This window comes from Notamacropus eugenii, chromosome 2, assembly GCF_028372415.1.
Source record: "Notamacropus eugenii isolate mMacEug1 chromosome 2, mMacEug1.pri_v2, whole genome shotgun sequence".
In the NCBI taxonomy this organism is placed as follows: domain Eukaryota; kingdom Metazoa; phylum Chordata; class Mammalia; order Diprotodontia; family Macropodidae; genus Notamacropus; species Notamacropus eugenii.
In genome coordinates, this window is record NC_092873.1 from 463,549,909 (window position 1) to 463,577,628 (window position 27,720).

Below are 27,720 nucleotides of genomic sequence, written 5' to 3' on the forward strand. Positions count from 1 at the left end.
CAATGGCACACAAACAACCATTTGGGATCAGGTTAAAAAAAGAAAGAGAAAGACGCAGCTATGTGACATTGAAAGGAATCATGCTACAGGGTAGAGAGGACTTCTGAAGATCTCTTAGTTTGGGTAGCAAGTGACAGGGTTACTGCTGGCTGCCATTGATTTCTCCAGAATACCTTTACCTGGTACTCTTTTCTCTTATTGGTCATGGACCCTGCTTGGCAGCTCGGAACATATAACACTCTGCACAGACCTCCATGTCCCCTCTCCCTGACCCTCTTAGGTCTTCCATGAATGAGACTCTGGAAGATAATAATGTCCCTGTTCCTCTGTTCCCTTCCAAGATCAGCCTTCTCATGGAAGATCCCTTAGGAACATGGACCCCATTTGCTAAGTTCTTTGTCTATCTGGACCCATTGTTCAATGATAATGGGCAGGGACAAGAAGGTGAGGAGGCAACAACTGGGAAGCAAATTTTATTTCCATAAAACTCCATCAATCAGACAAGAGAAACTCTGGCTATCAAGTGGACTTTCTAGTTTGTAGTCCTCCCCCATCTTCTTTATTTTAGACTAGATGGAGACATAGATCAGTGAAGTTGCTTTGTACTTAATAAATAGGACTGGTCTGAACAATGAATTCTCATTCTCACCAGGAGCAAATATGAAAGGATACAAATGGTTATTTTTTTTTTTATCGGAACAAGGAAGCTGAGAATTCCACTGTAATCTCTGCCCTCATCTGCCTATATCCTGAATATTGTGTTCATTTCTGGGTGTCGCATTTTAGAAAGAACTTTGATAAACTGGAGAGCATCTAGAAGAGAGTGACAAGGATGATGAAGGGTCTTAAGGTTATGCTGCATTAGAAATGGTTGTAAAGCTTGAAGAAAAGACAATTTAGGGAGGATATGATAGCTGTTTTCAAGGATTTGAAGGGCTGGAAAACGAACTTGTTCTGCTTGGACCCCAAGGGCAGAATTAGGAGCAAGGAGAATTTGCAGAGAAACACATCAAAGCTTGTTGCAAGGAAAGATTTGTTAAAATTAGAACTATCATCCAATGGAATGTGCTACTTTGGGAAACGGTGGGCTCTCCCTCATCTGAGTCTTTTTGTGAAGGCTGAATGACTTCTGGTTGGGGATGTTGTGGACAGGATTCTTTGTCAGGTAAAGGTGAGGCTACATACCCCCTTCCAACTGGGAGTTTCTGAGATTCTGTGAGCAGGAAAGGTACCTTCTTAACTGAAGGATATCCTATTGGCTGAGTCTGACATAGAGTCACTGGGGTCCTGTTGCTCTAACTCTGTCCCCTTAAACTTCAACAGTACTGTTGGGGTTAAAACAATGGCATTCTATTCATTCTTTAGGGGGTATTTTGATGTATTTTACTTTTAAATACGTTAGTTTTGGATGATATGTACTTGTGATTGCAGAGGCATAGGTTCCTCCCCAGGGTAGTAAGTTATAAACCTCAGTAGCTAAAAGTATATGTATTACTACATATGCACATATCTAGAATCAACACAACTCTTGTGTCCCTCTGCTGAAGTGCCAGCTTTTCATACTCACCTGTCTATTGGGTGTCTGAGACCTGCCCTCACTAGGTGATCTGGACTGGTGTCGCTCAGGAGACTCCCAGTCACCTTGAGCACCCCGTTCTTCAGAGTTACAGCGGGATACATCAGGAGACAGAAGGTGCTTACGTTCTTTGGATCGGCCACGTTCTCTGCCGCCTGAGCGATGAGTATCAGATTTGTGACCTGTTGAAGAGGACAGAGAAAACTAAACATGAAGCTCCCAGAAAGCGAAGACAAACCTTAGCTGGTAGTGTGGAATTGGGCCTCTAGAGCAATTTCAGTCCTTGTTAATATGGGATATGTAACTGAGAGCAAAGAAAGATCAGAAAGGAAATACCTTTGGGGTAAGCAGGAGAGTTTGAAAGTCTCCAGCTTGTGATATTTCCACTTTACAGAATGCCATCTGTTCTACTTCCCTTTTACACTAGCCATATTCTCTCAGGGTACAAGATGTGTTTTTTGTTTGCCAGAAATGCTATTCAGGAATTTTCAGTGTCTTATGCAAACATACATCTTTTATGGTTAAGATGGTACCAGCAGTAGGAAGAAAGTTTCTATGAAGTAATTATGCCAAGAGGTACAGTTGAAAAAAAGCCCTGGAGGGAGATGTGGAAGCCTGATCTCTAGCCCCAGCTCTGCCATTAACTAGCTATGTGACCTTGGGAAAGTCGCAATCTCTCTAGGCCTTCATTTCCTCATTCTGTAAAATGAAGGGTTGGACAAGGTGATTTCCAAGGTTCCTATTCAGTTCCATCATTTTTTCTAATGGTTTTCTAATAACCAATAACAAGGTAAATGGAGTCATCGATTAGGTTCAACAGCTGGATTGCACAGTGAACAGAGTATTGGGCCTGGAGTCAGGAAGATGCATCTCCTTAATTTCAAATGTGGCCTCAGACATTAGTTGGGTGACCCTGGGCAAGTTACTTAGCCCTGTTTGCTTCAGCTTCCTCATCCGTAAAACGAGCTAGAGAAGGAATGACAAACCACTCCAGTATCTCCGCCAAAAGAACTCCAAATGGGGTCACAAAGAGTAGAAATAACTGAACAAAATCAATAGCTTAGGAAAATAAACTGCTTTAAAGATAAAAATCTTATTAGGGCACGATTTTAATATCTGGTCTTTCTGCTGTCAAAATCATCTTTTCAATGGACAGGTCTGCTCGTGTTACTCTCCTGCTTAAAAAGCTTTTAAAAATTTCCAAGTTTTGAAATTCACTCAGCCTGGCTCCAATCTGCCTTTTCAGCCTTATTTCACAATATTCCCCTTCAAGTACTCTATTTCCAACAAATTCAATTAAACATTTATTAAGCACCTAATGTTAGATGCTGGAGATCCAAGACAAAACTGAAACAATCTCTCCACTTAAGGAACTTATACTCTCAATTACTACTTGTTTCATGATCTTGGTCTGTCTTCTCTGACCTTTCTTCACTCATGCAGACTGTTTCTTCATGTATAGAAATGATTTCCTCCTCATTTCCACCTGCTAAAATGATGATCCCTTCTTCTCCTCTGGCCCCCTTCTCCCATGTTGTACCCCCAAGACAGCCTTTTCTGAATCTCTTTTTCCTCAGTTTCCTAGAGCCCTATGCCACTCTCTTATTTTATCTTGTATGATTCTTATCTGTGTCATATCCTTTAGACTATAAATTTCTTAGATACTTACCAGCTGTGTGATCCTAGCCAAAATCCAAGGCTTAGCACAGTGCCTGGTACGTAGTAGATCCTTAATAGAGATTTATTGAATGAAGTCATTTACCCTCTTTGGGCTTCCATGTTTTTATATACAAAATGAAAAGAAAAGATTAGACTAAATGTCCTCAAATGTCCTTTCAACTCTAGCTTTGTAAACCTGGGTTCCTTCAGTCTAGGGACTAGCCATTCTTCATTTTTGTATCTCCAGTGCTTATTAGCACAATATCTTGGTCACAGTAGGCATCTAATAAACGTTTATTGATTTACATTTCAGGTTTATTTTAGGGGTAAGGTGATGAGAAGAAAAAATTTTGGAAAAATTTTTTCTTCCACAACTAGCCACATTGTTGACACTGCAATTTTGTCTTTGGTTATAGTTCTTACATTCAGAAAGAATTCAGTTCTAGTACCAATGGGCCCTAAATCAGAGCTGACTCTTCAAGGAAAAGACTCATTCATGGATGAAAACAGCTAAACCTCTTTTGGTCAGAGAACTGATCAGAGCATAGAAAGTATTCTTCACCTGAGTCGGCATTCAGACGGTGAGCTGAGAGGCGCAAGGAAGAATGGTAACTGCGTCGTCGGGACTTGTAGGTGTTTTCACTGCTTCGCTCCATTGAAAATTCCTCTAACCAGGAGGAGTTTGTACGCTTGTCTCTGATAGTGGAAAATGAACGCCTCATGGAGCTTGGATCTGTCACCACCTGAAAGCATGACCCCAAAGAGAATATAGGGCCTGGATTAATTACTAGAGAGCAGAATGGGTAAGAAAGAGAGAAAATAAGCCAACAAACATCTGAGATTGTTGCAGATTCAAAGTTTGTACCCTCAAAGAGAGATTCCTTGGTGGCCTCTTCTGCTCAGGACAAGCTGAACGAGCAGGAAGTACCAGATGATGTATTTAGGACCTTAGCATAGTATAGGACCAGTGGAACTCATCCAGGAGCTAGTCTGATGCTCAGGAAAGTGAGAAGCTGAGTGTACTGAGGAAAAGTTAAACAGAATGCAGGGAACCACCACTGAGGATTCCCATCTAATGATACCTTGGAACAGCTAAGCCTGGATGTGTAGAATACATTCAACCTCCTTTATGATGCATGAGGACAAAAATTTCAAAAAATCTGGGTCATGGAGGTAGCATGGTTTTGAAATATGCATTTTCCCTTTCTGAGAAACTGCCTTTGGGTCAGCTGAGTTTTTCATAGTGAACCCATCACAAAAAAGGAAGTAAGGTCTATATGCCTCTCTTGACCTGGTAAAATCAGCTTCTTTATTAAACCATTAAACACATGGTTCTCTGCCTTGTAACAGATGTGAAAACAAATCTACCCCCCCAAAGCAGGAAAAAACAAAAACCCAAACAACAACAGAAAAACACTTCTCATCTCTGTTTGTCAAAACTTGATGTAAGACAGACAGACACAAGAAAAGAGCTGGTGGACAGACAGAGAGATGAGATGCAGTTGCACCATTTTAGGACAGATGGTCTCAGGGGGGAATTCTGTGTGTGCTTGTGTCTGTGTGTCTGTGTGTGTACACTGAAGGTGGGAAAAGAGAAAAAAAAGATTAGAAAAAGAGGCAGGGAAACTCCTGAAATGCATTTCCCATGTGGCTTGATTGCATTTTGAGAATCTTTAATATGTTTTAAACTCTTGATGGTCAATTGCATTTTGAGAATCTTTAATATGTTTTAAACTCTTGATGGTCAATAGCCCGTCAAGAAGATGGTTGGTCTTTCTCAGTGGAAGTTGCTTTATTTGATTAGATGGTTGCTGGAAACACAGTGCCTGATAAACAGGATCAACTAAATAAGACTCCTGGGAAGGATCTTGCTGATGGAAGGTAATATCTCACCTGAAAAATGTCAGATGTTATTTCAAAGCCTATTGATTCATCACATCCTGTCTTGCTATTGCATCAGGAGAGTGGTGGTTGCATTTTACCTGGGGATCCATAGTCAGGCGTGGCATAGATGATGCCTTCCCACATACTGCATGCTCCTGGGTGTCCGAAGGGAGGTAGCTGCCATGTTTAGAGGGCTGCACGATTTTTAACTCACTAACCTCTGGCTCCTGGAAATAAACACACAGCCAAGCTTGTGGGACTTGGTTCGATCCTAGTGCGTCTCCTCTTTTAGGTGATGATCCTGCCTCTACCATACCAGGAATGGCTTTAAAGGAAGCAATCAATATATTTCAGAATTTCTGTGTGTGTATGTGTGTGTGTGTGTGTGTGTGTGTGTGTGTACACATGATTGCACGTGCACAGAGTAGTTCAGTGCAATAAATCATTTCTGGGTTTGTCCTACAAAAACTTCATTAGGGCAAAGAGGTAGTTACTGCTCCTCAAATATTCTTTCAGTAGAGTATACGTAATATCTTGGCATGTCCTACCAAATAGGAAAGGCTTTTAGTATGGTCCTGGTGCTGTATCATGTTTTCTGTACAGGGACCAACTTAGTTATACAGAAGAAGCTTATCGAGAGAAGCTTGACCATTAGGTGAAAAATAATTAGGTCAGCGTCCTCTCAGCAAGTCAAATATCAACATTCTTTCAGTGTGCAATTGTACCTATCATTTTGCAAAATAGTTTTTTTCTTGATAAGTACTTTTAAATACTTTAAAATTTTAAATTAATACTTTAAATGTTTTGAAAATACTTTTAAATACTTGCAAAAGTAAATAATCTGGCTGTGGTGTTCAGCTTTCTAAAGATTTAACTCTTGAAGAATTCTTTTATTGTTCAAAAGTGTGACCAGATTTCACCAATTCTTAAATGCAGCCAAAGATACAAATGATCTGATTATAGTGTTTCAATCCTGGCAAAAAGAAGGGGAAAGTTCTGTAGCTTTCTGTCACTATCAAAGAATGATGGAGGATTGTCTTGAAGATATATGCTTGTATCAACGGAAAAAAGAGATAGCAGTGGTCAATGTATATTGCTAGGAATTTATCCCTAAAAAAGGCATATTTTTTCAGAGGAAGTAATGTCCTATAAAGCAGTGATATACATGTATAAAATCTGCCAATTTGGATGGGTTCTTTTCTATAGAGAACTAAAATCACCAGGAAGAAGATAGCTTAGAGAACCATTGATATCCTCTGCTTTATTCGAGGCAGTCTCTGTGACCTTTTGGATGTGTGGTCTCATTTATTAGTGAAAATTATTTTCAGTGGAAGTACAATGTGTGTTCATAATGAGAATTTAGAGAGAAGTTGTTAGACACTCTTAAACAGCACGTACATTTGACTCCAAATATACAGTCATTCTACACCAAAACTCTTTCGGAGCAAAGGTGGGGCAGAGACACATGCATATGTATACATGTCATACATAAAACACACACATGGATTTTGGGGCTATGCCTCAGAAGGTGGACATAAATTGGAGGGGAGTAGGCTGTGAAGTGATAGGCAGTGATGGTCAGATTGTACATTGGCGTTTGTGTGGCACAGGCTGACATCTGAATCTGGATCACAGACACCAGCACTAACAATGAAATGGACATAAATCCAAATGCTCCTGGCACTGTGGCTCAGCCCAGGGCAGCCAGCCAGCTGACATGAGGTTGTGGAATAAAAGAAGTCACCCTGTGAAAGAAAGGATACATTGCTGAATTATTTTTAACAGATTCAATATATTACCAATGAGGATAGGCAAATGTGAGAGTTGTAGAATTTAATTAACTACAAAAAAATATTCCCTAGGTCATAATTTGAAGGCCTTAAGAGGGAAGGGTAGGAAGAAGTCATCGAGGCTAATCCCCTGCCTTGGCTCCCAACCTTGGAAGTTGCCTGGATTTCTTTGGGAGAGCAGACCAGTCACTAAGAGTGACTGACAAAGCTACCATGTTCTCCCCCACACAACCATGAATACTTCATGACTTCTCTTAGCTGTCACAGAAGAAGAGTTGTTCCATCAGCAGGAGATCAGATCTCTCCCGTTTATGAGATTTACAATTCTATTAAGAATGCATTTCACACACATGCCTGAAATCAGGCACAAACACCCCCATACTGCAGATACCACCAGCATGTATCATCCATCTAGGCCATTGTTAGGCTAAACTCAGAAGGCAGGCAGGCCAGAGACTGAGGTGGGGTGTGAAGGGAGGGAAGGAAACAGTCCAGTTACAATTATCATAAATTGAGGATGAGTTGGAATTCACCTGGGAAGGCTATTTATATAAAATCTTGCAAAGAGAGTAGGTCTTATTGTTATAGACCAAGATATTTTGCTGTTTATCCCTGAAGGGGGTCTTTTGATCCCCTGAACTCAGGATGCCTGCTCACTGGAGATGATAATACTGTGAATAAGAAGGCTTAGCCTCTTTATCTATATTCTGATTCCTCTAAAACTGAAGAGTTCTAGCCCAATTCAGTACTATTCTTTGGGAATAATGTTCTTGTTTACAAAAACTCATCTGGGTTCAAATTCCTCAAAGAATTATTGGCCTTACTTAAGTCTGACCCAAATGATCAATGTACTTTACAGTGTAGAAAAAGTTGCTGATTGCATATTATAAATTACTGATGATGAGCAAAGAAATGCTTTGCTAACAGGGAACTGGCATAAAACATTCTGAAGCTTCTTTCAAGTAGCACCTGGCAATTGTTAGTCCTACCTTGCTGCTGCTTGTTTTACAGTGACTCACCTCAAGACCTCCATAAAACAAGAGGTTTTATTTGTCTTAATTTTATTTCCATTCCTAATGTCCAGTGGCACAAATCAAGACAGCTTGAATTGAAGTAATGTACCATTCTGTGGCAGGGAAAGGGGTTTCAGGCTTTTAAGTCATGGGGAGATGAGCATTTGTTCGGAGGATAAGCCAAAAATCCAGCTGGGATAAGATGGGAGTGGTCATAAGGGTAATGGGGAAATCTCAGCTGGACACCCCAATGCTGAAAACAAGACCAGAAAGTGAGAGTAGGGATCAGGAAACCATGAGTGTTTTCAAGGTAATATAACTCATTCATTCACCAGAGACTGCTGCTCTTGGTACTCCCCATGGTTTGGGTCCATGCAAGCCAACTGGAATATTTCCTGGGGGGAGAGTGGACTCATAGATGGGTACCCACTCCGACTGCTCCTGAAAAAAATAAAGCCAGATTCAGAGGGAGAATAGCACAAATCTTTCTGCTGAAGGTATTAACAGTACCTGCTCTGTCAAAAGCAAAAGTTGCCCTTGGGAATGGTAGGCAGCTTGGTGTCTTGTAGGATTCTAGGAGGGATGATGGGAAACACATCGAAAGGAAGAAAAGTCCTTTTTTTCAACCTACATTTGGCACCAAGCAGTCTTCTGCTGGCAGCTAACATATCTGTGACAAATGACATCATTTATAACACCCAGCCATATGGGAGACCAGTGTTAGATTGCAAACCAATTTCTGTTCGGTGTTCACATTCAGCAGAAGAATGTCGCTGTTTAAACATCGAATCATTTGTTAAAGTATTAAGCAGTAATGGTCTTCATTATTTTTATTTTTCAGTTTCAGAAAGGGTGATATACTTTTACGATGTCAGCATTCTTGAAGGCATGACATAACATTTAGACTTTTCACAGAATAGGCAGCAAGAATTTCAGAGCTGAGCTTACTGAGGTGAGGCACTTGCCTGAGATTTTTTAGAAAGAGCATGGAATGAGAATAAGGCATAGGAACTAAGTAAGTTACTGGATATTTTGGTGGTTTTTGAATCAACAGCACAAACTCCCAAGTCCTGTAGTATTGTGATTGTTACTAGATCCATTGCTTGAAGTCTCAAGTCTCTCTTGATCAGTAGGGATGAATAATTCTGAGCTAGTTTGCAAGGAGGACCAGATCCAGCCAACTTTCCACAAGCATCTGTCTCCCATTGGCAACTACTACCACCACTTACTATTGTAGCCACCATTTCAACCTGTTTAGGAAACTGAAGCCAACTTCTAGATCATGTAAGGAGGTGGCAATGGGTCTATGTGTCTACCAGGAATAATGCAAGGACATAGGACACAACTCCCAACCATTTCCCTGTGCACCAGAGAACCTACACTGCTTGTTTTGGTGCTTGTAATTATGTGCCTGAAGAAAATGTTAGATCACGACCAAGATCTGCCAAACAGCATTTTAAAAAACCCATATAGGTCATATGATCTATTATTGGAATCACAGGAAGAGAAGATCCATGTAAGAACCAATGACTTAAATTCCCCTCCAAGGTGGGTCACACTTAATTGATCATGGATCCTTAATAATTTTTTTAAAAAATCTTATTTTTAAAGTCAAAGATCATTTGAAGATTAGAGACCTAGGGCTAGAAAGGGCCTCAAGGGTCATCTAGTCTGATTTCCCTATTTTACAGATGAGCAAACTGATAAGATAGATGCTTAATATATAATTTGACGAAATGTCACTCATCTTTTCCCTGACATTTCCTAGGAAAAGCTTCGATAGGGGGCAAGTGGGCTACTTCTGCCCTCTGGGCAAATATTATATCACTGAAGAATTCCCATTTAGTGGGAGAGCCTTTGGATATTTAGTAATGTGATGAAATTTCATCTTTGTGAATAAGCTGGACCTAGAAGGGGCCAAACATCCAAGATCTAGGTGGTCCAGAGAAATATTTCTTCCTTGCTTTTAAAACCATAAAGGAACCTATTGAATGCAGTATAAATTAAAATGCTTTTCTGTAGGGTACAACATCTAGATATGGATAAGCTAAATGTAGAAAATTCTCACCTATACTCTCATTTATGTACAGCAGGTAAATTAATGGGAAATAGGCTGGAGAGAGCCTGCTGGGTAAGTTAACACTCATAGAAAAAGGTGATGGGATAACCAGAAAGCCAGACAGGGAGTGCTTGGTATCCCATGTACTCTTGTGGAGAGGTGATATCTACAATACTCTAATGACATGATCGCTTCTGTGCTTAGGTGAGATAACCTGTTACTTTTTACATGTGAGAAGCAATTCTTAAACAGTGGTTGTCAGATTATGGTCTAGTACATTGGTCTGCATAGGTCTGGTCTCCAATAATTAAGGGATTGTGTGAGTATATTAGTCCTGGGTCTTCTTCTCTCTTTCCTTTTTAAAGGAGAACAACCATAAGAGGCAGCAAAAACACAAACAATTGATATGTGAGACTAAGTTAATGGGAATACAATGTTCAAAACAATGGCAGTCTACCCAGGTGACTGCTGAGGCATCAGCATCATTTGAAACTCTGTTTCTCTACTGGCCTTTCTTAGATTGGCCATGGTCATCGAAATTTACTGGTCTATGAAATGTTGACTTACAAACCTTCTTACAATAAAATGCTCAAATCTAACTGCTTCCTCTCTTTTCCTCTTTCTTCTCTCTTTTCCTCAGCTTTACTTGGGGTTCCTTCCTAGTTTGTAGTTCCCACACTGGTAGCAATGGCCATATGATGGTATGGAGGACAAAACGGTCCGCAATAAAGACATACCAGACTAGTACTCAGGTACTAGTTGAGGATTGAGGTTGTAGATTCCAATAGAAAGGGGATCATATTTAACTAAAACTAACAAGAAAACTCTTCCATAGCATGTAATTGGCTAATAGTGAGAAGTCATTTCATTAAAAAAAAGGCCATGTTAAAGTTAGTAGTGTTCACAGCTAAAGATGAAACAGTCTTACATCTGGAACCATGAAGTAACTATGAGAAAATTCATAGGCTCATAGGATCTTAGATCAGAACTGAAAGGGACCTCAGATGCCACCTTTATAGAGTCTTGTGACGTGTCCAAGGTCACAGAGATGAAGTCAGAGGTAGGATTTGAACTCAGGTCCTTCCTTTCCACAATACTATGGTGTTTTCAAATTCATTAACTAGGATCGTTTTTTAAGTTTCACTTATTACCTAGTGGGAGGCATTGAACCCACAGGACCTAAGTAAGAATCTCAATTTTGCCACTTATTACCTGTGTGGCCTTAAGCAAATTATTTAACCTCCCTTGGTCTCAGCATCTTCAGCTGTAAAATGAGTGGGTTGGGATTGTAATTCCTACGGGCCTTTCTAGCTCAGAATATTTGATCTTATAATGAGCTGTTTGTTTGAACTACAATCCTCTTAATGGGTTCATTTGCTTCATTAAAACTTGTCAGTTAGTGAACTTGCATTTCCTAGCTGGGTATTAGAACCATAATATATAACATTTATATAGCACTTACTATTTACTATGTGCCAGGTACTGATCTAAGTGCTTCATAATTATTACCTCAGTTGATCCTCATAACAACCTGGGAGGTAGGTGTTATCATTATCCCCATTTTACAGATGAGGAAACCAAGGCAGAGTTTAAGTGACTTGCCCAGAGTCACATAACTAGTAAGTCTCTGAAGTCAAAATTTAAACTCATGTCTTTCTGACTTAAGGTCTGGTGCTCTATCCACTGAGTCACCTGACTGATCCATGCATTTTTATGGCAATTTTAAAGGCCTTAGAGAACTTCTAGTTTGTAATCAATCACTGTTCAGATTTAAAAAACAAACAAACAACCAATATTGAGACCTATTCAGGCTAAGTGACTTGTCCAAGAGTACATATATAATTTGTGACACAGCTAGACAAAGAACAGCTAGGTGGGACAATGAGTAGAATACCAGACTTGGAGTCAGGAAGATTCCTCCTCCTCAGTTCAAATCCAGCCTCAGGCACTTCCTAGCTATGTGACCCTGGGCAACTCACTTAACCCTGTTTGCCTCAGTTTCCTCATCTGTAAAATGAGCTAGAGAAGGAAATAGCAAACCACTCCAAAATCTTTGCCAAGAAAACCCCAAATGGGGTCACAAAGGATCAGACACATCTGAAACAACCAAATGGCAATAAAGAACTCAGGGATCGTGACTTCCAAAAGTCTTCTACTTTGCTGCTTCACTGATTTTTTTTTTATATGATAGCTATAACCAAAGCATAGTTTGCTAAATTAAAAAAGCTATTATGGAATGATAGTCAGAGCTCCAATTAAAAAATTAGGGTGCCAATTCTTTCCACTTCCAGGGAAACTGGAAATAGTATTGAATCTACTTGGTAATTTCCCCTATCACATTGATAACCATTTTGAGATCTTGAAGTTTGCTTTCTACGTCTATAGAAAAAGAATCATTCTTCTCTGATTCAATACGACTCCTTTGGCATCTTTAGTACAATATATTCATGGAACTTCACAATAGAATGAGTGGGGAAAAATAAAATATATGAGAGGTATTCTACTCACAGTCCTGAAAGGGTGTCCTGCTGGAGGTAAGGCAGGGCTTTGGCATTAGAAATGATCTCCTGAGGCAAAGATGAGGGCTCCATTCGCTGGAACATGGGAGCATTTTTCTATGTAAAAAAGAAAAGGGATAATAAAGAAATCCCTTAAATGCTCTTTCGATATCTAGGGTATTTGGGAAATAGCCTAGAGCAGAATGAAAAAAAGAGCTAGCTTCCTCCTCCCCTTGATCTTTTTCTCACCAATTTAATCACTCACTTACTAGTCAAATTAAGTTACTATTATGACCCAAGAAGTGGGATTCATTGTTACTGATTCAATGGCATAAGCTTTTGGGCGTCCCCCCTATATCCTATTTTTCTTTGACTTTGCCTCTGAGTCTTCAGATTCTACTGATTTTCAGGTGTTTATGCCCTTGTGTTCCAGTGATTTAATTACTCTTATGGACGGCTCCATGCACCAGGCAGTTTTCATTGTGGATTTACTTTGTGTCCTCATAGAAAAGGTCAAGTGATTTCCTTTCAGCCCTTCTGCACTTATCCACAGCCTGTACAGATAGCTACATTTGACTCACCTGTTCTTCCAGCTGCTGTCTCTGCTTCTTTACTTTGCTTTGCTTATAATAATCCATGATCATCATGGCTGCATATATTTTCCCAACTGTCAAGTCTGAGGCTGGAAGAAAAAAGGTGACTTGGATGTTAACAGTGAGAAGACAACAGAGATACAGTGGTAGGAAAATTTCACAAGCTTCATAAACTGCTACCTGATACTGCATTTCTGCCGAGTTCTACTTCATAGATGGGATCATGACCCCTCATACATTACAAAGATGCCACCATGTCTATATGATTTCTTTGATATGTTTGTCACTAGAATCAGACCTCCAGTAACCATATCCTGGAAAGGTTAAGCTATTTAACTTTGGCAGTCCTACCCTGGGGTCATGCTGTCTTCTTTGGTTCAAGTTCACTCTATCTACTCAGTCTCCTAGTCCAAGCAGTCTTCACCCTGGTCATCCTTTTAAGCACCTCTTACTCTAGTAATAGTAATCAAAGTCAATTTGCCACTGCTTCTGGAAAGAACTGGTAAACTGACTGTACCAGGGAACCAATATTCATCTCTGTAACTCTTCAGACCATTTTTCTTTAGCTTCCACTCCCCCAGATGTGTTGTCTCACCCATTAGAATGTACAGCCTTGAAGTACGATGAATGAAGAACTTAATGAATGCTATTCACTAATTTCCACATCAGAACAGCAAGATCTTTTTGTCAATTTTACATGAGATTGTTGAAACGTCATACTGATTCTAACATAGGCTTCACTTTCCCCTCAAATCTGCTTTGTATAAATAGGGGGCATAGTCTATAAATTGGTGTTATTTTCAGTGTATGTCCATGTATTATATTTCTTTCAAAGTATTTTCCTATGAGGAATGTGTCCAGTATTTACATGGATACATCTTCATATGCGTTAGATGATAAAAAGTCTTTACATTTAGGGAATTTCCTTCTGTAATTTCATTACTATCCATACTGCCCCTCCTTAAGAAAGATGATATCAACTTACTGGACTAAGAGAATGGGAAATCTGTATTGTCTATTAACTGAAAAACTCATCTTCTCAATATCTTTGCCATCCCCATCTAAAGTCATGGAAATTTTCTTCTTCTCTGAGAGTATTTTGCTTGAATGATGGAAACACAAAGAAAAGGGTACCCCAGAAGTGGGTCCCACACCTTTTGGCATGGGTACAAGTAGATCCAGCATCTTCTGGGAAAGGTGAGGCCAGATAGCCAGGGTCTCCTTTTGTAGCTCGGAATCTAGCTGCAGCCTGTCCGCACCACCTAAAATAAAACAAATGAACCATAAATAATCAAAATATTGAAGTAAGAAGGAGGGTCAACTGATGGCTAATCTGGGTGCTTCATTGGTATCCATGTAATGACAAGCGATCTAGAGTAAGACCCCCAGCAGTTTGGGGGAATTCCCTATGAATGGATATAGAGGATATAGGAAGATATAGAGACAAGAATGGCACACGATGAGAAGGCATGGAAGGGCTGGAGGAGTTCCTCATAGATCCACTGAAATAACCTTAGATAAGAGAATAGATCCCAATAAGCCTGAGGAGTGACAAGGGCCCCAAAGAGGGGAGATGGAGTAGGAACTGAATCAATATAGCACTTTATGCCATGAAAATAATTCTTGAAATTGAATGGCACCAAGGTCTTTCTGCTAACATGGCAGAAAACATGTATATCTCATTTTCAATGACTCATGGATATCCTACTTTATAATGCAGAGTCCCTAAAGATCTGGATCTTCTGTTCTCTTCTTAATGGTTCACTCTACTGGGGAAGAAAAATGGATAAGAAACTGAAGGACAGAACCAGAAAAATATTATAAAGTCCTCCCTTTTCACCTATAAGCCTTTGCATTTCATTATAGGTATGCATGTCCTTCCACTTAAACATCATTTGTGTCCTTTTTAAAAAAAATAGATTCACATCTAGCAAAACCAGGAAGGTTGAGGGTTCAAGCCATGACAAAATCTAGCACCTTCCTTAATCTTTAATAGTTGGAACATAGGGTGCAAGTGATTAGTGCCACCTACATCATACCTTCACTTGGCTTTTAATTTAAGGTAAATTCATTTAAACCAGATCTTCAATAGAGAGTAACAGATTTTATCTATTCTTCCTCAAAGATTATATGCATTTATCTCAGAACTCTAGCAGCTATTGCTCTGGAGTTTTAGTGGCCAAAGAAAGGCAAATGAGGGATGACAAGGAATCTAGAATAGGAAGAGATGTTGGAGATGATCTTGCCCAACCTTCTTATTTTATAGAAAAAGAAACTGAGGTCCATAGAGATGAAATGACATGCCCAAGTCTAGCCAGGAAGTAAACAGCAAAGCAAGGTTACAAACCTAGTTTCTCATATTTCACCTTCACCAACTTTTTTTTAGTATTATATAGTCCCGCTGTTTATACTCTTAAATGAGATTCCCCCAGGTTCTCAATGCCCAATGGTGATACACACCTCAGTTCAGGAACTCATTCCCATTGGCCTCAATATCCGCTTAACTAATTTGCCTGCTACCAAGCATCTCTTCCTTCCAATTCACTCTATAGGTCCCTACATCCTGAATGTTAAGGTCTAACAGTTCAGGCAAGGGATTAGAAATCAGGAGAATGTGCCTTTATCCCAGCTCTAGCATTGATTTAATAACTTTCCATGGATGAATCACTTAAATGTGTTCATGCTTCAGTTTCTCATCTGTAAAATGGAAATAACTGTACCTCCTACCAATTAACATTTCCAAACTTTCTGAAACCTTTGGATCAAAAACACTAAATAAAATATTGGTGTTATTAGAATCCCAGAATGTTAGAAGTGGAAGGGATTACAGTCCATTTAATCCAATCCCATCAGTTTATAGGTGAGAAAACTGAGGCCCATTGAAAGTGATATGACTTCCCTAAAGCCAACACAGATGATTGGCTGAAGAGCACTCATCAGATGATTCCCAGTCCAGCAGTACCTCATACTACCAATACAACTACCAGTACCAGTTGTTGTTATGATAATATCATATTGGTGGAGAATGTCCTTATCTCCTGGTGAGTACTATTCTGCATAAATAATACTGAAATTCTTCACTTTGTTTCAGTTCTTTACCTTTTGCAATCTTGATGTCCAGAGCTGTCCGAATTAGGGCCATTAGTGTGGAAGTGAAATGGACGGTCATGTCCTCAGCTACTGGCATGTTCATCAGAACCAATCTCTGTGTGAAAGAGAAAGGAGAAAGACAGCAGGCGAAAAAAATAGCAAAAGATCCATTGATGAGGTGAGAGGAAGAATGCAGAGAAGGTCAAATGGTAGAGACGAAAAAGAAGGGCAAGGATTGCCCACCCCACGCCCGCCAAGCCTCTCTCTTCCCTTCCCTTACCTGCTCGTATCCTGAGGGCTTTCTCCCCCTCCTCACTCTTCAGCGGGGAATGAAGCCACATCCCAAGGGAGGTTCCCTGGCAAGGGGGTTCCCTAGTCTTTCTGTAAAAATCCCTCAAAGTCCCAAGAATATCTGTTAGGGATGGGAATTCATTTCTGATGGGAGTGGCTGGAAGAAGTTGGGATGGGAGGGAAGGGAGAGAGGAGCCAGCTCTGTGAGTTGGCTCCATTTACTATTTTAAGGCAGTCTCGGCTTCCCACTTGCCCCTACTAATTCCCCTGAACTCTTTGAGGAGCAGGAAAGGGTGGGAGGGAGACTTTGTTTTGCTCATCTGTCTGGAATGATAAATCCTGGCACCTCCTTTTTGAGTCTTTGAGATGAAATTTGCCAGCACATGATCATACATGCAGAAGTCCAACTTACTCAAAGGATGGGGTAGAGTCAGATGGAAGAATGGGGAGGGGAAAATGGAAGAAAGAATGCAAACGGGATTTAGGGGAAAGGACAGTAAGGATGAAGGAAGAGCTAGAGGCAAAAACAGAGAGAAGGATGACGAAGGCAGGAGCAGGAGTGGGAAGGCCTTGTTCCCTTTGCCCAAAGGAAGGGATCAAACTGAAATGGCCAAATCCACTTTGCAGAGAGTATCTTGTTTTTCATATTCTTCTAGCTTTTTCACTAGTTTCCCCCCATACCCTCTTTTTGTTCCCCAAAGCTCACAGCACCATTCTTGAGTACTCCATCCTTGAAACTCTGGGACAGCATTATTTCAAACAAAGAGGCTTCCACATCATGACATGTATGAGGAGCAGTGGGTTGGGGGTTCTATGAGCAGGTGCCTACAGTTTGCTGGGAGCAAACCAGAACTTGAAAAGTGAAGTCTATATCCTCAATTCTGATTGTCATACTCCCAGAGCTGAGCAACAGATTAAGATAGGGAATGGGGCTGTCACCAAAACCATCATCAAGACAGAGTGGCTAGGTGTGTATTTGTAACAGCTCAGTGGAAGATCCAACCTAGAACAATTCCATTAGGGCTCTTACAGCACAGATCCTATTTCCAGTTTTCACTTGAAAACTCCTAGTCTCTCTTTATAATTTCAGGACACATTGGGCATTCTTAGCAAGGAGAACATAAACTTGGTGTATTTCCAAGTTAATAGAAAGGTTCTAGCATTACATGGCCAGTATAATGTGATGTGTTAAGTAGTATAGTAGGAAAAACACTAGATCTGAAGTCAGAATACCTGAGTTTAAGGTTTGGTTCATAATCATAGGCAGTATCATTGAATCTAGAGTTAGAAAGGCCTTTGAGGTTGTTTGGCCCAATGCTCTTATTTGAAGATGAGCGAACGGATACTCAGAGAGATTCAGTGATTTGTCGCACAAGGAGAATATGGAAGAACTGGTATTCAAAGTCAAGTTCTGTTACTCCAAATTTAGTGATTTCCACTGCATTGTGTGACTACAAGCAAGGCATGGAATCTTTTTCATCATTAGCTTCTTCAACTCTAATGCTTTGAGGAAAGCACACATACTGCTGCAAACATATTACTTTCTAAAACAAAGCTAACATCATGTGGCGGTAAAAGCTCAGTCTCAAGGACTAGGGCATCCTGATGTTAAATCAGCCCCACTGTCCATTATTTATCTCTGCAACCCATGAGGAATTTCACAGCTCTTTTAGACATGATCTCATCGGTCTGGGGTGATATTTTAGGAGCATAGTGACCATTCACCTTACAAGAGTTCTAGCCCTTCGAACTCCTGTGTTCTACAGCCTTTTTCCATCATTCCTTTCTTTAGACATGACCAAGAAATTTGACAACTTGCATTCTTAATGCTATAATGAGGCATGAGATACCTCCCTTATGTGAAGGAGGAAGAAATAGTTCCTTCTCACTCCTCAGCAAAGGGGAGTGAAATGTCTCCCTGATCTTTTTCAAGGAGTTTACTCACTGTTTCCTATGTTAATTTAAGATATCTCTCTTGCTTTCAGTTCTGAGGAATATTCTGCTCTAGGCTTTCATCCTGTCCTTTTTAACTGTTCCACAGCTCTCCCGTGCTCTGCTTGCTTGAAGTGGGAACATGCCACATCCTCAGAATTGCCTTCCTATTAACCCACTAAAAGGAAATCTCACACACATGTACACACATATACATGAAGAACTGTGAATAATAGGTTCATACCCTTCCTGTAGTGACTGGAAAAATCATTCCTCCATGAGTCTTTCTATGTCTTCAGTCTTCTTCTCATCTCTCTTTGCTTTAGTTCCCACCTCCACCTCCCCATCCCAAGTTCCTCCCCATTTTCAGGCCTCCCCACCACTGGGTCCCATTTCCTGCTCATCTCTAGCCCAAAGGAAGGAAGGGTTGATCTACCTTATACGCCACTTTGGAGGGACATCTCTTGCCGAGGCCTAGCGGTGGTGACATGAGAGTCAGCATTTCATACATCTCAGTGTAATGGATGCGGCCACTGCTCATGGAGGGGTGGGAAAATGAGATGGGAGATTGGAAGGGGTTGAGGGAAAGAGAAGGAAGTGGGGAGAAGGATGCAGAGAGAGACGAGAGGAAGAGAAGCATTCCCAGAGAGCAACAAACAAACAAAATAATAATACAGGAAATAAGAGAAGAAAAAGACAAAATAAAAAAAAGTGGACAAACAGGAAAAGAACAGGAAACCTGTTAATCAAGGCAAATCATACACGTGAGTCCATCCTGGTGTGGATTTATATCACACCCCACACAGACCCGGGAACATCTGTATGAGCCTTCTGTCACCTTCCCCCTATCTCATTGGGAATCAGCTTTTCCTCTTGTTTCAGCAACACTCCATGTCATCCTGATAAACTTCCTCAGAAAGAACATAGGTTTTTGTTTGTTTTTTCACTTCCCAGGGCTGTGTGAGAGTGGTATAAACCGGATAGACGGTGCTCAAGCCATGGGTGATGAAGACTGTAGAAGCCAGGATTCCTCTGGGAATCGTTGGCCCCATTAAGATCATGGGCCTCCATGGTTTCCACTAGTCTGGATACCAGATATGCATTTGTCCCTTTATCCCATAGCCAGAACATCGTGTATCCCCCCCTCTATGGTCTCTATGCAATAGAAAGTAGCATCTTGCATAGAAGGTGGCGGGCTGTGGTTGCTTGTCCAAGGAGTTGGCCCAGTTGCTTCCACCTGGCTCTGTGTATGGAGTGCTTTTCCCCAGCATGCACCAGTGCAACGGCATGCTGGAGATGGAAGAAACAAAACTAGGGGAGGAAGAGCATCTCACAGGCCATGCTTCCCTCCCCAACTCTCCCCCCACATGCGATCGCAGGTTCCACCAGGTTGGAGTTTAAAGAGTTTCAGCAGAGGCAGCTGTTTGGCCTTCTGAGTGTGGGAATCACTGCTTCCCCATCCCATGACATCTCCTCCCCATCACCCAAGTCGGTGTCCTTCCTCGCTCCTTCCTCCTGCGTCCTTCTTCTGGCTGGCTCTACAATGGTGGGCTATACCTCAGTGAGCCCCACCCCTGCCTTCCCGAAGCACTTTGAAGACCTTTCCGTACCAGGCAGGCTGAAGTAGTTGGGTAACTGAGAACTGGTCAGTGTAAAGCAGGATTATACCCCAGCAATGCTCTCATTTTAGAGTCCCAGCCAGTGGTTTGGCAGACCTGACAGACTGCTCAGTTTCACATTCCCAGATCCCACAGGCATTTCACAACGTACTATGTCAGGATCCTCAGGCAAAGAATCTTATAAAGAACCATTCAGTAGTACCTTTTGCTAGGACAACACCATCCACTGTGAACTTCTCAGGTAAATTGAGCTATTAGAAGGACATTCCAATCACCATTGTCACCACCATTTCTGCTTATTGTCACCACCATTTCTGCTTTGCTGAACTCTGGGGTCCTTTCCCTACCATCTGCTTTCATTGTCCTTTACTGATAGTCATAAAGGTGTATTTTATAAACCTAGTCATCCCAGGAAGGCAGCTCTAGAAAGACCATGGCATTTGAAGTAAGAAGACTTTTGCCCACTTTCTCCCTTGGTGGTCTACTCAGGTCTAAAAGGCTATGTGCTCACGTATTCAGGGGCTGTTAGGCAAAGTGAAAAAAAAAAGTCATCTGGAATATGCTTTAGTTTTTGATAGGATGCCAGTTTGGTGAACATATAGGATTTGTCTGTGCCTAGTTCAGGAAATTCAGATGAACTGTGCTGGGACGTTGTGTTCTATAATCTATACATGAGAGAGGAGTCCTTCTGACCATATCTATACCACATGGAACAGTGTTTGTATGTGGGAAAAAGAGGTGAGAGGGAGAAAGAGAGAGGGAGGGGGGGAGAGAGAAAAGAGTAGCTTAAAATGTTTTCAGTATTTACCTTTCACCATTCTCCCCAAATATTATCTCTGTACCCCTCTTTCAAATGTAACAGCTGCTGGTTCTGGGAGGGTTTGGACCTCTTTAAACTCAAAGGAAAGCAACATGAGGATTCATTTGTGTGGCGCAGTGGTGGTGGAGCAGAGGAGGAAAAGGAAGGGTTAAATGTTGTGTCCCATCACCCGGTCATGGCTGGGGACTGGGAGGCAAACCTTGCACGCCACCCTGTAGGGGCAGTTCTCTCCCAGGCCCAGAGGAGGCGAGATCACCCGTACTAATTTGTACATATCCTTATACAGGATCCTGCCGCTGTAAAGGAAGCACAGGTGGGTTAATAGGACACTCAAGAGAATGGGAGGTGAGGAAGTGATAGTTTATTTATTAAGGAGTGGCATGACCAGTGCCCATTCCAGAAAGTACCCCACAGGTCGCTGTCTCCTTTCCTTGGACTCCAGAAATTACATACCCTATAGGACTGATTCTAATCACCATCAAAACACAAGTAGTACCACTTGCTTGCCGAACTTGAGGCATCTCAATCTCCTAGGCACATCAAAATCCATCTAATATCAACAGGAGCCACATTGACTAAGGGTGTCTAGGGCCCTGCAATGTACCACACCTTGGACAAATGCATAAACTCAATTCTGATCTGTGTCAGATCTCTAAGAACTCAAGCTTATTAGTTAACAAATGCCTTTGACAGCTGCCAAGAACAGATGTCAAGCTGATAAGAAAATGGGCTGCTCTTCTGTTTGGTTTTTTTTCTCAGACATCATTTTATATTCAGTAACTCAGATATGCTTGTCAAGGGCTGGGTGCAGGAAGGAGAGAATCGGTATCTTTCTACAGTCCTATGGGAGATACATTTCCCATTAGGCTAATTGGCAGGGGACACCATTGGCATGAAGCATCCTGTAGAGAGACAATCTTTGTTGTCTGTGTGAAAGATTTTTTCCCCATATTTCAGATTCAAAAAGCTCCTTTCCAAATAAACCCAGGAAGCTCCCTTACTTCATGCTTCAAAGGCTACCTCAGTGGGAATAATTTTCAGATACCCTTAAATTCTATTGTATTTCAGAGGGTTAATAGGAACACTCCAGAGTCCTGAGAGGAGCCTGACCTCTCTTGGCTACCACCTTCACCTGGGCCTACTAGAGAGTCTTAGTTCCTTATGAAAAGAAGAGAGCCATACATACATTGTGTATTTTTCGTGGTTCTAAGTCCCTATCTTGTTACAGGCCATGCCAGCAGGCAGCCAGTCCTCAGCTTTCTAGTCTAGATGGATTCCAATTTACATCAGAAGTTTCCACTGGCAATTATGAACCTAATTAACCCAATAAAACAGCTGTTGTATAGTGCAGAGAGAACTGAATCTGGAATCGTAAATCCAGCTCTTCTATTTACTAGCTATGTGATCTTGGGCAAATCTCTTCATCTCCCTGTGGCTCAGTTTCTTTATCTGAAAAAGGGAAGTAACATCACATTCACATAGTGCTTTGCAGTTTATGGAACACTTTCTCAAATTGAACTAAAGTAGGTTTTATTCTTCCCATTTTTACAGATGAGGAACCTGAGGCTAATTGTCACACAGTTAATTGTCACACAGTTAAGTGTCAGACTCAGGGATTGAACCTGGTCTTCTTACTCTACACCAAGTGCTCCTATCACAATATCAGACCATCTCCTTTCTACTACCTCCCTACATCAAGGAATGATTGGGAGGATTAAATGGGAATGCAGAACTCTCAATGGGTCACTTATAGTTATTGTCTCAAATTCTCCATATTCTCCAGGGCTCTCTTGTCCTTTTCCCTCACCTCATGCTCAGAAGAGAACCTTGGTCAAAGGTTCTTCCTTTCAACTTTCCCTTCTTTTTTAAAGTTAGTTTCCTCCTGTCCTCTTAGGCAGCTGCTTTAGAGGTCACCTCCGGAGTTGGTTCTCTCTCTATGAAGTTCTGGGGGTAATTGTGGTTCCTTTGGGTTTCTGTTTCCAAGACAACATGGAAATGGTCTTCATTCTGGCTGATTCCAACTGGATCATTCCTTTACCATCTCTTCAGAATGAAGAAGCTATGATGATAACAGGTATGTTTTGGGTCGTATCCAGGATTTTAGGAAAGATGTGGAGAGGCTTCCTTCCTCTTGCTTGTTCCAAGAACATCTCCTGCTTCATCTGTACTTGTTTCCATGCTTTCTGCTTTACCCAGCAGATAGATTGAGGAGACAAGAATATCCAAACCACAAGTGGTATTTGAATCAAAAAATAATTCAAAAAACCATCGGAGAATGAGATCTCCAAGCCAGGAAGACATTTGAGATAAAGTTGACATGTACAAGGCTCTTTTGCATGTGAAGGATAGGGAAAGAGCGACTGGTGGCACGGAGACCCTGAAGCCTTCCCTGTAGCATGACACGTGACTTCTCCTTGTTTTCACTCATTGAACTCCTCTGCCTTCTTCTGTCTTCCTTGCTTTGCAACCATAGTGGATTTGCCATACCACTAGGGAAGGACAATCTAAGGGATTGTTCCAGCTATGCTCCAGGTTAAATGAATGCCTATTGTCCAAGAAGGTTATTCATCATAAAGCATCCCCAGACAGAAAGGGAGATTTCACCACTGTGATCGGTATGACATTAGAGGATTCTGTAGCCCAGGTCATTAATGATTAGACTTTAAGTAGGAAAAAATCTGCTGAGTTGAAATAAACTCCAAAAGAGAGTCCTAGGTGGAAGCAACGTGGCCCTTTCCTATGATATATGGCAATGCTTTGTAGCACTACTACTATCAAAGAACTGGGGTCAGGATAGATAAAGGTTGGGGGAGTAACTTCAACAATTGTAGACTTAAGAGCCCATGAGAACACAGTTATTATCCCTAACACTAAGGACAGAACCACTATCTGGTTGCATCCCATTCTGCGGCTTAAGCCCTAGGATTGCAGGCAATGAAAAGGTTCAGGGAAGTATCCCTATGAAGTCCCTGGCAGGAGACAAAACAAGAAGCAGTTAACTTTTGTCCCCAGGAAGGAGGAAACCCTCAATTCAATTATTATCAATTAGTATTTGTGGGAATAACAGGAAGATGGAATTTGCCTAATCTCTGTAATTCTTGAGTTATCTCAAAGCCAAATGCTTTGGGAACTTGTGGGGCAGGAGACAACTTCCAACAGCCATGGATCATAGTAGTCAGCTGTCTGATTTCCCTAGAAAACTCCTATCAGTGTCTCAGGTCATTAGGAACAGGTCAATTAATGACTCATTGGAGGACAGGAAGGAGGAAGAGTATAGTGAAAACCACTCTAACCATTTGCTAGATGGTAAAAGTGATAAAGACCTATCACAGAAAGAAAGAAGAGGCAAAAAAAGAGACCTTGTGAGAATTGCCAAATCTAGGCTTCCAAGGGAACTGTTGACCTTCACAAAGTCAAAAATGAATATCTTCTCTCCTCCTATGATAGGCACACATTTGAGAAGAGCTCCAATTCCATCCTCTTTCCTGAGTACTCCTGGTATGACCAAGCAGTGGATTCCAATCTGGGCCCCACTGGAAGCCAGGGAGGTAGTGGTGAGGTATACGTACCACGCAGCTCGATCATACTCTGCCCAGACTCGGACAAATTCATCCAAGTGATGAGGCCCGAGGATAGATGAGTCCCGGGTCAGGTACTCAAAATTGTCCATGATGACAGCCACAAACAGGTTAAGCATCTGGAGGTTAAGGAGGAAGTGGGAAGTCAGAGGAAGGAGAAGAAAAAAGATTGAAAGATAGAAGGTTGATAGGATTTGTAATGTCATCATTTCCTATGATGTTGTGGCATTCTAAGCAACTCCATTATTTGTACCATGACTATCTATATCATCCCATATCTTTATAACATTCCTCTGTGAGACAGTACTATTATTTCCTCCTTTTAGAGATGAGGAAACTGAGGCTAAGAGGTTAAATGACTTGCTCCAAGTTCATACAGTTAGTGTCTGAGGCAACACTTGAACTGAGGTTTTCCTGACTTCAAGTGAAACACTAATGTCATTTCCAATGATACCATATTTGTTCCTTATTTTCAAAAATACCTTACACTTGACCATGCAAGAACTTTGGAGATGAGAACTTTCTTTTCCTAGTCTTGAGGAAGGATTTGTTTGGGTAAATTTCTATAGAGATTGCTTTTCTGGATAAAAAATCCCAGAGGTTAGATTGGAAGCTAGGCAGCTAATCTGTGAGGTGCTGCTGTTCCTGGGGTTCATGAGGATAGGTCCTGTGCTGCCTCCACTTGGGTATGAGGAGAGGGAGTGGTCAAGATGTTGGCAATGGTTTGGCCCACGTGGTATATGGTGCTTTCTGTGTTTTTCTCTGGGACCTTGTTGCTTTGGCTTCATTTGCTTGCTTAGATGCCAGTTGTGATCACTATTCCCTAAGTGAAAGGTTTTTTTCTCATCCACAGATTTCTTTCATATGCAATCCATCCCTGAAGCTAATAATAATATAGAATAATAGTAGTACTATGTACAGATAATTATGAAAATATTAGTACCATGAACTCACATAATAAGGTTCACAAATCAATTTCTTTACTACAACCTCATGAAGTACATCCTACAAATATCCTCATTTCTTGAATTTTTTTCAGTATTCTAACTTTAATTTTTTGAAATCCTGAATTCAACAAACATCAGTAAACACAAACGTGTTATTGTCCTTATTTTATAGAAACGGAAGCCAGAGCTCAGAAAGATTAAGTGATCTGCCTATCTCTTAAATCTGGTAAGTGATGGAGCACTGGTCTGAACCCAGATTTCCAGTCTTTTTCCTACTACATTATGTCACATCTTTAATAGAGGTTGATGTAGTATGGTTCCACCAAAAAGCTCAAAGCATCTTCATATTCTTCCCATTTTAGTTTCCTCATATTATTTCAGAAAATAAAAGTAGATACAGAAGACATTCTGACCTTCCCCTATTTCATAGCTCCAGAGAAAGGGCCAAAAGACTTGCCCAACTTGCCAGTTTTAACAACAGCATGGGGCCTATAATACAAATTTCCTAAATTTCAGGTTAGTGTTCTTTCCATTGTATTTTGCTTTCTCCATGTATACTAAAGGTAAGAAAAGTGAGAATTTTTAGTCCATGTGAGTTGTTTCTTTCTTTTAAAGAATTAGAAACACTTGGCACATTATTAATAATGCAGTGACTATGGTTTTGAAGTTTATGATACACAGTCACCACATGGCTCAATCATCTTCCAGGAGAGTCATTTTTTCAAGCCCTTGGATTTCTTCAAAGCCAGTGCCATCAGATGTGTAGTTTATCTGGTCTGATTAGTGAAATGGCTAGAATGATCAGATTGACCATATTTTGACCTTAGAACTGGAAGGAATCCCAGAGATCTATCCAATCCTTTTATTTTGCTGATTTGTAGGCTAATGCAGTCTTTTTGGTGTTCTTCCTACTTATTAATTATTGATTAGTCTAATTTTAAATTATTTGTATTTACTTATATTTAAATTTATATTATTTAATAGTCTATTTTTAATGGGATTGAAAATTCTGAACAGTGATTGCTGAAATAGTCTATCACTCAAAGAATAATTAAGAGGGCATTTGTGGCTTGGCATAGCACTGTACATGGTATTGCTCCCCAAATGCTATTATGCATTTATTATTACATGACTCAGTCACTTCCATTCACCACTACCAAGATGACTCTTTGGTGTAGTATGCAACTGGATATCATGGGCAACAGGAGAGTCGTCATGCCTGCTTATCTGAACTAATCTACTCTTGCTTCAAGATAACACTGTCTTGTATTTACAGGGCACAATTCTCCAGAGAAACCCATAGTCTTCATAAGAAAGAAAAAAATAAAGTGTTCTGAGACTCATTTACCAATTAGGGGAAGAGGAAGAGTTTGGGAATAATAACAGGTCAAAAAGGATGAGGGATGCTCACCAAAAAGGAGCAGAAGAAGATGAAAGAAACAAAGTAAAAGTAGGCCAGATCAGTGCCACAGCGCTCATTCTCATTCTGCCCTGAGGGTGCAGTGGTGTCCGGCTCACAGCCTTTCTCTCCCAAACATGACAACATAATTTCCTGCCATGCTTCACCTGTGGCACTCCTGGGATCAAAAGACACACTAGTTAGCATCAATCAATGCATCTCATCCCATTCCTTTTCCTCCTCACTGTCCCTTTCTCCCCACTTCCCAGATAGGGACCATCATGCTTTGTATTCCTCTAGTGCTTTTCATTAGAAGAAAGTCATGATTAATGAAACTTACCTGGGCTACTTGTAGCTATCCTCATATTTTCCTTTCTGCCCCACCACCTACTTCTGTCTTTCTTTGGATTAGAGTGGCTATTTGAGGTGACTTCCACTGACTACTGTTAGGACTTTAAAAGAAGCCTCCCTGCTTCTATAGCAAGTGGAATTCTGGCTACCAGCATTGCTGTGCATTGCAAGATTCAGTAAGTATACAGATCTAGATTTTTGAATGTTAGTTTTTCTTTCATTCCCCCTTCTCTTCTCAAGAGAAGCCAACATATTTTCAGATAAGATCACTGAATACCATGGTTACACATGTATCCTGGACATTCTAAGACAGTGCCAATTTTAAGAAGAGAAGGTATATCTTTAATAAGTTTTGCAAGAGAATTTTCTCTTTTAGAACATGTATTCCAAATTGTTTCAGAAAATTTGGTTTCAGAGAATAACTGAAGTTTATGAGTTTAAATGACTTACTTGGCTGTTTACTAAAGCAATTTCTCCTCTCCCTCCCCATTTCCACTGCACTGAAGGTGGGAAATACCCTTCTCTGCTCTACAAAGAGCTAAACTGATAGGGAGAATCAGGATTTAGGGAAAATCAGAAGGGATAAAAGAAAACAAGGGAAGGTGGAAGCATCAGACAGAC

General features: G+C 40.8%; 1 protein-coding gene across 8 annotated transcripts in view; it reads right to left on the reverse strand.

Annotated features, from left to right (window-relative positions):
• Nucleotides 1-27,720, reverse strand: part of CACNA1E (calcium voltage-gated channel subunit alpha1 E) — a 412,651-nt gene that overhangs the window by 10,063 nt on the left and 374,868 nt on the right. For 6 of the 8 annotated variants that reach the window (XM_072648472.1, XM_072648471.1, XM_072648470.1 and 3 more), the window contains 11 exons: nt 26,761-26,926; nt 24,394-24,521; nt 18,822-18,918; nt 16,172-16,277; nt 14,227-14,334; nt 13,061-13,161; nt 12,490-12,596; nt 8,255-8,363; nt 5,218-5,346; nt 3,798-3,978; nt 1,568-1,758 (listed from right to left, as the gene is read on the reverse strand). In XM_072648472.1, coding sequence (XP_072504573.1) covers nt 1,568-1,758; nt 3,798-3,978; nt 5,218-5,346; nt 8,255-8,363; nt 12,490-12,596; nt 13,061-13,161; nt 14,227-14,334; nt 16,172-16,277; nt 18,822-18,918; nt 24,394-24,521; nt 26,761-26,926 — 1,423 coding nt within the window. The other 2 variants (XM_072648476.1, XM_072648477.1) reach the window with 2 other exon arrangements.